At 47.5% G+C, this 13,173-nt stretch overlaps 1 protein-coding gene and 1 long non-coding RNA gene across 2 annotated transcripts in view; one reads left to right on the forward strand and one right to left on the reverse strand.

Annotated features, from left to right (window-relative positions):
- Window positions 1-13,173, forward strand: part of LOC148125983 (uncharacterized) — a 352,312-nt gene that overhangs the window by 192,018 nt on the left and 147,121 nt on the right. The gene's annotated exons all lie outside the window — the stretch shown is intronic.
- The window catches only part of EFCAB8 (EF-hand calcium binding domain 8), a 55,228-nt gene that overhangs the window by 21,581 nt on the left and 20,474 nt on the right, over window positions 1-13,173 (reverse strand). Inside the window, exons 12-17 of the mRNA XM_087928690.1 lie at window positions 11,408-11,475; window positions 9,761-9,909; window positions 5,754-5,891; window positions 4,673-4,768; window positions 2,662-2,889; window positions 389-459 (exon numbers count right to left, since the gene is read on the reverse strand). Of these exons, the coding sequence (XP_087784816.1) occupies window positions 389-459; window positions 2,662-2,889; window positions 4,673-4,768; window positions 5,754-5,891; window positions 9,761-9,909; window positions 11,408-11,475 (750 nt within the window). The remainder of the gene's footprint in view (window positions 1-388; window positions 460-2,661; window positions 2,890-4,672; window positions 4,769-5,753; window positions 5,892-9,760; window positions 9,910-11,407; window positions 11,476-13,173) is intronic.

Below are 13,173 nucleotides of genomic sequence, written 5' to 3' on the forward strand. Positions count from 1 at the left end.
CACACCCTCCCTTCTAGCATTGAAGAAGCTATTTAGTCGGTCACGGAACATCTACAAGAAAACCACCAAGTTCAAATAGCATCAAACTGAATTCTCAGAGATACTGTCCTCTGTTGGTCTTTTCTGGGTCAGGCAAAATCATCTCCAGGGTCCAGAGAACAGGAGATTCTCAGTTCTTCTCAGAAATCCTGAAACCCACTAAAAGCCAAGTTCTGCATTTTATGGTGACCCTAGTTGGGTGGCTTCTTCCCCGCTCCCCGTTCCTGGATTATTTGACCGAAGGAGCTCTGGTGGGAGGGAGCAGAGGCCATATCACCCCACCCAACCGTTCTTCTCCTCCTCACTATTTCTTCCCTCCCCATCTGAAAACAAGTTGGTTTTGACTTACCGGTACCACGTCACTCTCTTGGTCCAATCTGTGATAAAAATCCTGTGGTTCATGTAAAAGATACAGCTGGTCTATATTGGAAAGAGATGAAAAGAGAAGGAGGAGGAAGGAGGGTAGGAAGCGATCTTCGTGGACCGTCCATCAATGAAGCAGAATAGAGCAGAAAGGGAAATTGAAGGTCTTCTAGTCCACACACACACACACACACACACATACCATGCTCATTCAAGAGACCCTACACCATTTCATCCCACTGGCTGTCCAGTCCGGTCTTAAAAAGGAAGAGGTCAATTTATTGTCCAAAGCCCCTGAAGTCAGAACAAGAAACAACGGATGGAAACTCATCCAGCAGAGAAGCAACCTGAAATTAAGGAGAAACTTCCTAACAGCGAGGACAATTAACCAGGGGGACTGCTTGCCACCAGAAGTCGTGGGTGCGCCATCCCTGGAGGTTTTTAAGAAGAGATTGGATGCGTCCAGAAGGCAAAATCACGAAACTGTCTCACTTATTTTGGCCATGATGTGCAGGAAAATTCTCTGGAGAAAGAAATTATAGTTGGAAGAGGTGAACAGAAACCTCGTGATTCTCCATTATCCAAGTCATGGTTGTCTCAAAGGTGCGTCTTTTTGTTCAAGAAGCAACTAGACTTTCTGTTTTTTTTTTCTTTGAAGATGTTTCGCTTCTCATCCAAGAAGCTTCTTCTGTTTTGACTGGATGGTGGGGAAGGGAAGGATTACTACTCCTTGCAAGACAGCTGATCATTTGCATCCTTTTAGAGGGTCGTTGAGGCCACTTGGAGGTTGGTCTGTGTCCTCGGAGCCACCTGAGTGGTGCAAATGGATGTTTGGAGCCTTCTTCAAATCTGCACACGTCTCACTGCATTGTACTGTGTATCCCAAGGATACAACACCCAGACACAAACTGAGCCACGTGCTATACGCGGTCCAATGCAGTGAGCCCTGTGCAGATCTGAGCACTGGGGAAACAAAACAGACACTTCACAAACGCATGGCGCAACACAGGAGAACAAATGCATTAGGACGAGATTCGGCTGTCCATTTGTATTTAGAACTCAAAGGCCACACTTTGGAAGATAGCATGTCTGCATGTTGGTCAGAGAGGATTGAAAGACGGGTCGAAGAGGCCATCCGTCAGGGTTCCAAGCGATATATCCATCCCAAGCAAAAACTCCGAGGCAGGTAGTTTCTTCAAAAAATTGTTTTGTTGGAAATATCATATTGGCACATATATCGGGGTGGAAATTGGCACGGAAGAGTCCCACGGTTTTCACCTAATGAAGAGCGAAAGGTTTCCCCCCCCCATCAGTCACTTGGCCCAATCAAGGCAGCATCTGCTGGTCAGATGACCTCACTCCTCCTTCCTCCAGCCAGATGTGAGCCATGACCTTGATTCCCCAGAGAAAGCATTTTGCTTTGACCACACAGCCCCAACCATCTCAAATCCCCACCTCCCTATCCCTCAGTCCCAGTGTGGCAGCACTGAAGCTCCAAGATGGCTTCACCCAGGTCAGGGTGGACACCATCGATGTCCCAATTAAACAGCCCTCCCTCAACAGAGGGGGAGGGATACAATGTCATCTATCTCCAATCGACAGCTCCTTTCAGCAATTCCAAGAAGGCTCCACACACATTTGCACCACTCAGGTGACCCTGAGGACACAGAGAAGCTGTTGGAAGGAGCAAGTGGCCACAAGGACCCTCAAAAAGGAGGCAAATGACCAGCTCTGTCTACAAGGAGTATAAATCCTTCCATTCCCCACCATCCTGTCAGAACTGAAGAACCTCTTGGATGAGAAGCAAAACATCTTCAAAGAAAGTCTAGTTGCCTCCGGAAAAGGCACCGTTGGGACAACCATGACCTGGATGACGGAGAATCTCTACAGAGTTTTAGCTATCGTACAATTTAGGATGAATATCCTTGGAATGGTGTAGGAGTAGGAATAGATTTCCAGAAGAAAAATTGCAGACTACAGGAACCATTTTCACCACTCAGGTGACTCTGAGGACACAGATAAACCTTCAAGTGGCCTCAACAACCCTCTAAAAGGATGCAAATGACCAGCTGCTTGCAAGGAGCATAAATCCTTCTCTTCCCCAGTATCCAGTCAGAGCTGAAGAAGCTTCTTGGACTGAGAAGTGAAATGTCTTCGAAAGAAGAAACCAGAAAGTCCAGTTCCCTCTTGGAAAAAGAAAAAAAAAGGCACCTTTGAGATCTTGGATCATACTAGACCAACTTGGTTCCTTCCACCCACCTCTGTCTTCTCCTCAATGGGAATCTCCATCAGGCAAGCCCCATTGTTGAAGTTCCACAGTTTGATCATCCCGTTTTTCAGGGCGGTGATGAGTCGCCGTTCTGGTGGATCAAAGATCATGCCGGTCATCTCCAGGGCTTGGTCTGAGGTGGTGGAAAACTCCATAATCTTCTGCCCGGTCATGACATCCGAAACAGTGACCAGCCCGTTGTAATAGCCGCTGACTGCCTGTGAGGGAAAATTTCCAAGAAATCAGTTGAGTCCGTTGACCCTGGACTCAGGTGGGGTTGGTCTAGAAGACCAAAAAGGTCCCTTCTGATTCTGTTGTTTATGGAGAGTCTCCATCATCCAAGACAGGGCGGCCATCCAAGAAGCTTCTTCAGTTCTGAGTGGATGGTGGATGAAATCCTTGCCTTCCTCACCATCCAATCAGAGCTGAAGAAGCTCCTTGTATGAGAAGGTAAATCTCTGTGATGACCCAAAGGGGCGTGGCACAAAGGCAACCCAGTCAGATAATCAGTAGGAGTCCCTTTATTAGCTCCAACTTTGCCCCCAATGTCCTGGTTATCTTCTGGGCTGGAGAAAAACTCTCCCAGGAACAGCGTTTGGCTGCAGAGAATCAAGTCCAAAACAAGGTCAACAAAAACTGTAACTTTAAGTCCAATCAAGGCAAAATGAGGTCATTAGTCCGGCAGGGCAGGAGCAAAAATTCCAGATGTGAAGGCACAGCAATAACTCAACATGGTTGGGAAGACACCAGAAACACAGATAATCAAAGTCAACACAAGATAAAGTCACGTTTATTCCCAGAAGATGCCGCAAAGAGCATGCATCTCTTTTAAACTCTCTTCCCAACTGTGGCTAATGAAGGGAATCAGGGCCCTTTCCTCCCCCGTAAGCCAGGCAACCCACATTGCTCCATTCCCTGTTCCTCCCTGCGTGCTCTAGGATGAAGAAGAGGTGGACCTGGCTCTTCCTCTGAATTCCCCTCTCCCTTGTTCTACCTCTCCCCTGCTCTGCCCAGCTGGACTTTGCCCTTCCCCAGTTTCCTCCACAGCCAACGGAGCCACACTCCCGCTCCCTGTCAGCTGCTCATCTTCCTCCTCGGATTCAGACTCCGAGAGGGGCACGACACTCCTCGGATGAGAAGTGAAATGTTTTCAAAGAAGGAAAACCAAGGGAAAAAACCCAAGAAGGTGGGGAAAGCACCTGCGGGACACGCCCTCATGTTGTTTGATTCTACATTTCAAAATCTGCTTTGCTTGAAAAAGTAGGCTGGATGGAACAATTCACCCCCTTGAATATCAAAGGTAGGTTTTTAGGGTGATTGACTTGGCCCCAAACTGAACTGAGACCTGTGCTCAAGAAGAATGTCCACGCGCACCCAAACAAGGCTCATGTTTTCAGAAGGACACCTTTGCTCCCCTTTGTTGTGGCTAGCCGGCAGCAGGTGTGGATGGCTGAGGAGAGCGAGGACTCAGATGTGGGGCCAGGACCATCAGGGAGAGACTGCTACCTTCAGAGATTGTGGGGCGCTGGCAGCAGCAATGAGGAGGTTCCCGAGGAGCCTGTGCTAAGTGCGCATGAGCGCAGGGCTGCTCGCAGGAAAAAACAGCTACAACAGCACGGGCGACTCAGGAGTAAGGCTGCAAGGTGATGGCCCCTCCTTCAAGGAGATAAAAGCCAGCTGTGAAACGAACGTACTTTGCAGGAAGCAAAGACGTTTTGAAACTCCAGCCTCGTGGACATTCCGGTATCCTGAGTTTGTATTTGAAGATTCTTGTATTGCAAATTATTTTTTGTCTGTTATCTTTTGGCAAGTCTCGCACCGTTTGGCGAGGCTTGTGCTTATCACAGCTAATTATTTTGCAAAAGCCTTACAAGGTTTCTGTTCCTTTTGGATTGTGTTTGGTTTGTTGGAAAAGGGCGTGGGTCAGAACACCTTAAAAGATCACTTTCAGTTCAACCTCCCCCCACCCCCAGCCTGCACCTCTCCCCCACAATTTGTCACCTGTTTGAAGATCTTGTTGTAGAGGGCACAACACAGCAGAGGCTCCTGGGTCTTCATTTCCGCCTCAGTGAATTCAGCACCAAAGAATAACCCAATCTGGAGTTAAAATGGAAGCAGGTGTCAGGCTGAAGAGACAGCGAGACCCAATCAAATGAGAGAGGAGAAGGAGGGAAGAGGAGAGGAGAGAATTTGGGGGTCCTTGGTACTCTCTGAGCTTGGTGGTTTTCTTGCAGACGTTTTGTGATCGAACTAGGTAACATCATCAGTGCTAGAGAGGAGTGGGGTTTGCAGAGAGGAGGAGAACGGGGAGGAGAAGGAGAAGGAGAGGGACTCCGAGCTTGGTGGTTTTCTGGCAGACGTTTCATGACCGAACTAGGGAACATCATCAGTGCTAGAAGGGAGTGGGCTTGGAGGAAGAAGAAGAAGAGGAGGAGGAGGAGGAGGAGGAGGAGGAGGAGGAGGAGGAGGAGGAGGAGGAGGAGGAGGAGGAGGAGGAGGAGGAGGAGGAGGAGAACTGTGGAGTCCTTGGTACTCTCTGAGCCTGGTTGCTTTCTTGCAGACATTTCATGACCGAACTAGGGAACATCATCAGTGCTAGAAGGGAGTGGGGTTTGCAGAGGAGGAGGAGGAGGAGGAGGAGGAGAGGAGGAGGAGGAGGAGGAGGAGGAGGAGGAGGAGGAGGAGGAGGAGGAGGAGGAGGAGGAGGAGGAGGAGGAGGAGGAGGAGAACTGTGGAGTTCTTGGTACTCTCTGAGCCTGGTTGCTTTCTTGCAGACGTTTCATGACCGAACTAGGGAACATCATCAGTGCTAGAGGGGAGTGGGGCTTGCAGAGAGCAGGAGGAGGAGGGGGAGGAGGAGGAGCGTGGGGTCCTTGGTACTCTCTGAGCTTGGTGGTTTTCTTGCAGACGTTTCCTGACCCAGCTAGATAATATCATCCAAGCCAGTAGGGAGTGGGGCTTGCTGTCAATGTATACTCGGGTGTCCTGCCCTGTTTAGCGTCTGCGGGGCTGTTCCTGGTGGCTTCCTGTGACCCACTCAGACCCACAGGCCAGCCTTCTCCCCGTCCAGCCAAGCCCTCACCTTGTAAGTGGCGCAGATCAAGATATTTTGATGCCGGTGGTAGTAAACGGAGGAGATGGGGCAGTTGCCCAGCGGGACGTTCCGGCCGTGGATCGACTGCAGGCAGAAGTGATCCAGTAGATCCCAGACGCGGATATTCTGGAGAGGGGAGAAGAGAAGAGCTGACAGGGACGCAGCAGCAGGGAAAGGCCAGATCCAGTTCTCCAGCCGGGATCCCAAGCCAAGAATCTCGTGCAGGGATTCCTCGATGTACAAACAATTCCTTTTAGTGACCGCTCAAACTTACAACGGCACCAGGGAAAAAAGTGACTTTTTCACACACAACAGTTGCGGCATCCCCGCGATCACTTGATCAACATTCAGCCGTCTGGCAACTGACTTACACTTATGATGGGGGCCACGTGATCCCCTTTTGCGACTGTCAGTGTGATGACCCAAAGGGGCGTGGCCCAAAGGCAACACAGTCAAATAAGCAAGAAGAGTCCCTTTATTATCTCCAACTGTGCTCCCAATGTCCAGGTTACCTTCGGCTGGAGAAAAACTCCCAGGAACAGCCTTTGACTGGAGAAAATTCAGTCCAAAACAAGGTACACACAAACTGTAACTTAAACTGTAACTTAAACTCCAAACAAGCCAAACTGAAGTGGTTAACTTGACAGGGCAGGAGAAGGAATTTCAGACTTGAAACCACAACAAAACGCACACAGTTGGGAAGACGCCAGGAACACAGATAAGCCACGATGATACAAGATAATTCATAATTTGCTCCCAACAACTTGCTGCACGCAGCTTCCCTTTTTAAACACTATTTTCCCAGCTTCAGCTAATGAAGGGAATCATGGCCCGTTCCTCCCCCGTAAGCCACGCAATCCATGTTGCTCCCTTCTCTGTTCCTCCCTGCGTGCCCTAGGATGAAGAGAGGGTGGGCCTGGGTCTTCCTCTGAGCTCCCTCTCCCTTGTTCTACCTCTCCCCTGCTCTGCCCAGCCGGACTTTGCCCTTCCCCAGTTTCTTCCACAGCCAACGGAGCCACACTCCCACTCCCTGTCAGCTGCTCGACCTCCCCCCTCCAAATCAGATTCCGACAGGGGCATGATAGTCAGGATTCCAGCAATCGGCCTAATGAAATCATGATCCTTGAGCCAAACTTCAAAACATTCTGGCCCTGCCCTGCATGAAACCAACTCTGGCCTATGTCATTTCCAGTCCCCTGGGACCCTGTTTCCCCCCTCCCTCCCCCCCCGGGGGTTTCATAAATCAGATTCTCCAACTGAGCACCGTCACGGGCTGGGTGTCATCAATCACATTCTCCAATTACGTTCTGGGTGTCATCAATCATATTCTCCAATTACGTTCTGGGTGTCATCAATCACATTCTCCAACTACGTTCTGGGTGTCATCAATCACATTCTCCAACTACGTTCTGGGTGTCATCAATCACATTCTCCAATTACGTTCTGGGTGTCATCAATCACATTCTCCAATTACATTCTGGGTATCATCAATCACATTCTCCAATTACGTTCTGGGTGTCATCAATCACATTCTCCAACCACGTTCTGGGTGTCATCAATCACATTCTCCAACTACGTTCTGGGTGTCATCAATCACATTCTCCAATTACGTTCTGGGTGTCATCAATCACATTCTCCAATTACGTTCTGGGTGTCATCAATCACATTCTCCAATTACATTCTGGGTATCATCAATCACATTCTCCAATTACGTTCTGGGTGTCATCAATCACATTCTCCAATTACGTTCTGGGTGTCATCAATCACATTCTCCAACTACGTTCTGGGTGTCATCAATCACATTCTCCAACTACGTTCTGGGTGTCATCAATCACATTCTCCAATTACGTTCTGGGTGTCATCAATCACATTCTCCAATTACATTCTGGGTATCATCAATCACATTCTCCAACTACGCTCTGGGTGTCATCAATCACATTCTCCAATTACGCTCTGGGTGTCATCAATCACATTCTCCAACCACGCTCTGGGTGTCATCAATCACATTCTCCAACTACGCTCTGGGTGTCATCAATCACATTCTCCAATTACGTTCTGGGTGTCATCAATCACATTCTCCAATTACGTTCTGGGTGTCATCAATCACATTCTCCAATTACATTCTGGGTATCATCAATCACATTCTCCAATTACGTTCTGGGTGTCATCAATCACATTCTCCAATTACGTTCTGGGTGTCATCAATCACATTCTCCAACTACGTTCTGGGTGTCATCAATCACATTCTCCAACTACGTTCTGGTGTCATCAATCACATTCTCCAATTACGTTCTGGGTGTCATCAATCACATTCTCCAATTACATTCTGGGTATCATCAATCACATTCTCCAATTACGCTCTGGGTGTCATCAATCACATTCTCCAACTACATTCTGGGTGTCATCAATCACATTCTCCAACTACGTTCTGGGTGTCATCAATCACATTCTCCAATTACGTTCTGGGTGTCATCAATCACATTCTCCAATTACGTTCTGGGTGTCATCAATCACATTCTCCAATTACATTCTGGGTATCATCAATCACATTCTCCAATTACGTTCTGGGTGTCATCAATCACATTCTCCAATTACGTTCTGGGTATCATCATTCACATTCTCCAATTAAATATATTCCCGGGCAAAAGCTCTGGTAGTTTAGTTACAATCTTTTAAAGATAAAGAGTTGGAATGGACTTCCGCCTCCAAACTGCTGCACGGCTCTTCCAGGTTGCCTTCCTCTCTTCCCACCCTCCCTTTTTTATGGCAACTACTAAAACAGGCCTAGGAATGTTTGATGAGTTGACAGAGACCTTCTGACAAGCCAAGTTAGTGGGAAAGCCGGATTCACTTAATGACCAGGTAACTCACTTAACTGGTTGGCAAGAAAGGTTGCAAAATGGGGCAAAAATGGACTTTACTAACAGGCTCTCACTTAGCAGCCGAACTTGGGGCTCAACTGTGGTCATAAACCAAGGACTTCTTATGGGGAACGTTGATACTCAGTGTGAGCCCCAGATTGGAGCTTCGTTTTTTTGAGGTAGAAAAGGGAAGCGGACGTAAATCAAGGACTGCTCAATAGACAGTCACAGTTGGGTTCAGATTTTCAGTTGTAAGTCAGGATGGTCATAAAGCAAGTCATCGCATGACCAGACCGAATTTCATGACCACGTTTACCCTGGTCACTAAGCGAATCCAGCCTTCCCGGTTGACTTTATTATTTGTCAGTAATTGTTGTGGTTCGCCGGCAGCAGGTGAGGACGGCTGAGGTCTTGGAGAGGGAGGACTCGGATGAGGGGCCTGAGTGGGACGCAGGGATGGGGCCAGGACCACCAGGGAGTGGAGTGCTGCCTTCGGAGATGGTGGAGGCTGGCAACAGTGAGGAAGAGGCCCCCGAGGAGCCTGTGCCCAGGGCACGCAGGGCTGCTTGAAGGAAAGAGCAGCTGCAACAGCACGGGCAACTCGGGAGTAAGGCTGCAAGGTAATGGCCTCTCCCTTAAGGGATAAAAGCCAGCTGAGAAACCGGAGATCTTTGCAGGAAGCAAAGACGTTTTTGCACTCAAGCCTGGTGAACGTTCGGAATATCTTGGTTTGTGTTTGGAGACTCTTTGTGTTTGAAATATTTCTTAGTAACTTTATCTAGTGTTCTTGGCAGCTTTGCACCACCTTGGCAAGGCTCCTTCTTATCAGAGACAATTAGTTTTAATACCTTTTTAACTGTGAAGGAACGGAATTCATACAGAATCATGAAAAGGTTTTGCTGTTACCTCCATTTTGTGTTTGTTTCCTTAGAACCAGGTTTGGGTCAGAACAATAATAAGTAATGATTGCCAGGTGCCCAAATTGAGATCGTGGGACTATGAGGTTGCTGTGACAGTCGTAAGTGCGAGGACAGGCCGTAAATCGCTTTTCCCAAGCCCCCTCCTAACTTTGGACCATCGTTAAACAAAACATCGCAAGTCCGGGACTATCTTTATAAGCTCTCTCCAGCTCACCTTGTCTTTGGAGATACTGATGATGGTTTTCTTCTGCCGATTGATCATGAGGTGAGTGACAGCTGTCAAGTGGCCCTTGAGGTGAGTGATGGGACTGTTGGTGACGTACGGATTCCAGATCCGGATCAGGGGATCATAGCCCCCTGTGACTGACAGGAGAGGACCAACAAATAAATAAACAAACCATGGTTTAAAACCTCTGTTATTCCTACATGCCGAGATCTCAAGGATGGATTCCTAGCCCACCGGACCAGATTGTCACTTCGAGAAGCCTCAGGCCAGCTCAACAGAATTACAAGAGTTGGAAGGTACCTTAGAGGTCTTCTAGTCCAACCCCCTGCCCAAGCAGGAAACCTTTACAGAATTATAGAATAACAAGAGTTGGAAGGGACCCTTGAGGTCTTCTAGTCCAACCTCCTGCCCAAGCAGACCTTCACAGAATTATAGAATAACAAGAGTTGGAAGGGACCCTTGAGGTCTTCTAGTCCAACCCCCTGCCCAAGCAGACCTTCACAGAATTATAGAATAACAAGAGTTGGAAGGGACCCTTGAGGTCTTCTAGTCCAACCCCCTGCCCAAGCAGGAGACCTTTACAGAATTATAGAATAACAAGAGTTGGAAGGGACCCTTGAGGTCTTCTAGTCCAACCCCCTGCCCAAGCAGACCTTGACAGAATTATAGAATAACAAGAGTTGGAAGGGACCCTTGAGGTCTTCTAGTCCAACCTCCTGCCCAAGCAGACCTTCACAGAATTATAGAATAACAAGAGTTGGAAGGGACCCTTGAGGTCTTCTAGTCCAACCCCTGCCCAAGCAGACCTTCACAGAATTATAGAATAACAAGAGTTGGAAGGGACCCTTGAGGTCTTCTAGTCCAACCCCCTGCCCAAGCAGACCTTCACAGAATTATAGAATAACAAAAGTTGGAAGGTACCTTAGAGGTCTTCTAGACCAACCCCCTGCCCAAGCAGGAGACCTTTACAGAATTATAGAATAGCAAGAGTTGGAAGTGACCCTTGAGGTCTTCTAGTCCAACCCCCTGGCCAAGCAGGAGATCCTATACCAACGGTGTCCAAACTTGGAAACTTTAAGACTTGTGGACTTCAACTCCCAGAATTCCCCAGCGAGTTGAAGTCCGCAAGTCTTAAAGTTCCCAAGTTTGGATAGCCTTACCTTAATACCATTCTGGACAAATCGCTATCCAGACTCTTCTTGAAGACCTCCAGTGATGGAGCAACCCACAACTTCTGGTGGCAGGCAGTTCCACTGGTTAATTGTCCTCACTGTCACGAAATTTCTCCTCAGTTCCAGGTTGCTTCTCTCCTGGATGAGTTTCCATCTGTTCTTTCTATTCTCCAAAGCACCTGTGCCTTCAGGTGCTTTGGAGAAGAGCTTGACTGCCTCTTCTTTGGGGCAAACCCTGAGATCTTGGAAGGCTGCTATCCTGTCTCCCCTGGTCCTTCTTTTCTCTGGACTGGACAGACCCGCTTCCTCCAACCGTCCTTCTTATGTTTTAGCCTCCAGCCTTTTAATCATCATTGGTTTGATTAGGGGAACACCTTAATGCCCCCGAAACGATGCCCCCACCCCGTTGGGAGGCATCAGGTGAGCCAAGTTTCTTTCCAAGGAGAGGTGGAGGAGCACCTACCCACAATGTTCATTTCGGGAGAGTAGTCAAAGCACAGAATCCCCTTCCGCAGGACAATCAACGCCGACCTGGGCAAATGGGAAGAAGTCTTGATTGAATTGAATTGAATTGAATTGAATTGGAATTTAATTTAATTTAATTTAATTTAATTTAATTTAATTTAAATATTAAAATAAATGAACTGAATTGAATTGAATGAATTGAATTGAATTGAATTTAAATTGAATTGAACTGAATTGAATTGAAATTAAATTAAAAATTAAATTAAATAGTTAAATTAAATTAAAAATTAAATTAAAAATTAAATTAAAAATTAAATTAAAAGGAAGGAAGGAAGGAAGGAAGGAAGGAAGGAAGGAGGGAGGGAGGGACGGAAGAAGGGAGAATTAAGAGGGAAAGAAAAGTAGGGAGAGAAGGAAGGACAGATGGGAAGAAAAGAGGAGGGGATGGGAGGAAGGAAGGAAGGAAGGAAGGAAGGAAGGAAGGAAGGAAGGAAGGAAGGAAGGAAGGAAGGAGATGGGAGAGATGAAGGAAGAGAGGGGGGGGAGAAGGAAGGAGGGAAGGAGGGAGGGAGAAGGGAGAGATGAGAAGGAGAAAGGGAGGAAGAGGGAGAGAGATGAGACAAGGAGGCAAAGAAAAAGGAAGGAGAAACAGTGATTAGGAAAGGAAGGAGAGGAAGAAAGGAAAGAGAAAGAGAGAAAGAAAGAAAGAAAGAAAGAAAGAAAGAAAGAAAGAAAGAAAGAAAGAAAGAAAGAAAGAAAGAAAGAAAGAAAGAGGGGAGGGAAGGGGAGAGAGAGAAAGAAAGGAGAGATTGGAGGGAGGGAGTAAGAGGGAGGGAGGAGAGTGAGATGAAGGAAGGAAGAGGCAAGGTAGAAATGAAAAAAGTAAAGGAGAAAAGAAGTAGAAAGAGTAATTAGGACGAGGGAGGGAGGGAGGGAGGGAGGGAGGGAGGGAGGGAGGAAGGAAGGAAGGAAGGAAGGAAGGAAGGAAGGAAGGAAGGAAGGAAAAAGTAAAAGGAAGGGAAAGGGAGGGATGGAAGGAAGGAAGGAAGGAAGGAAGGAAGGAAGGAAGGAAGGAAGGAAGGAAGGAAGGAAGGAAGGAAGGAAGAATACAAGTAACCCTCAAAATACAATATTATGCTATGATTCCATGTTCTAAATATACACTAAGCAACACTGCCACCTGCTGCCCAATCCCCCAAACTGCAACGTGGGATTCTTGCAATTGGCAATAAACAAACTTTTAATCTAAATGTACGAAGTTGGCCATGCTGGAAGGATCTGGGGAGATACAATCTTAGGAGGCCAAAGGCCGGCTCCTTCTGATGTTGATTATTGCCCAGGAGGATGCCTTCCGAAACCAAATCTGAGATCTCTCCAAGAGGCATGAAATTGCAGGATGGAAGATTTCAATTACCCTGAGTGACATTCTCCGTCGAGGGTGGAAGAATATAGAACAAGAAATTTGGAAGGCGCCTTGGAGGTCTTGTAGTCCAAACCAGCTGCTTAGACAGGAAACCCTATAGCATCTCAGGAAAAAAAATGGCTGTCCAATCTGTTTGTTAAAAACTTCCAGTTTTTGGAGCACCCCACAGCTCCTGGTGGCAAGCGGTTCCACGGGTTAATTGTCCTCCGTGTCATGAAATTTCTCCTTAATTCCAGGTTGCTTTTCCCCTTGCTGAATTTCCATCCGTTGCTCCTTGTCCTGCCTTCAGGTGTTTTGGAGATATAGGTGGACCTCCTCTTCTCTGTTGCAGCCCCTCAAAT

The sequence above is a fragment of the Pseudonaja textilis genome, chromosome 3 (assembly GCF_049901715.1).
Source record: "Pseudonaja textilis isolate UNSWEBS1 chromosome 3, rPseTex1.2, whole genome shotgun sequence".
Taxonomy (NCBI): Eukaryota; Metazoa; Chordata; class Lepidosauria; order Squamata; family Elapidae; genus Pseudonaja; species Pseudonaja textilis.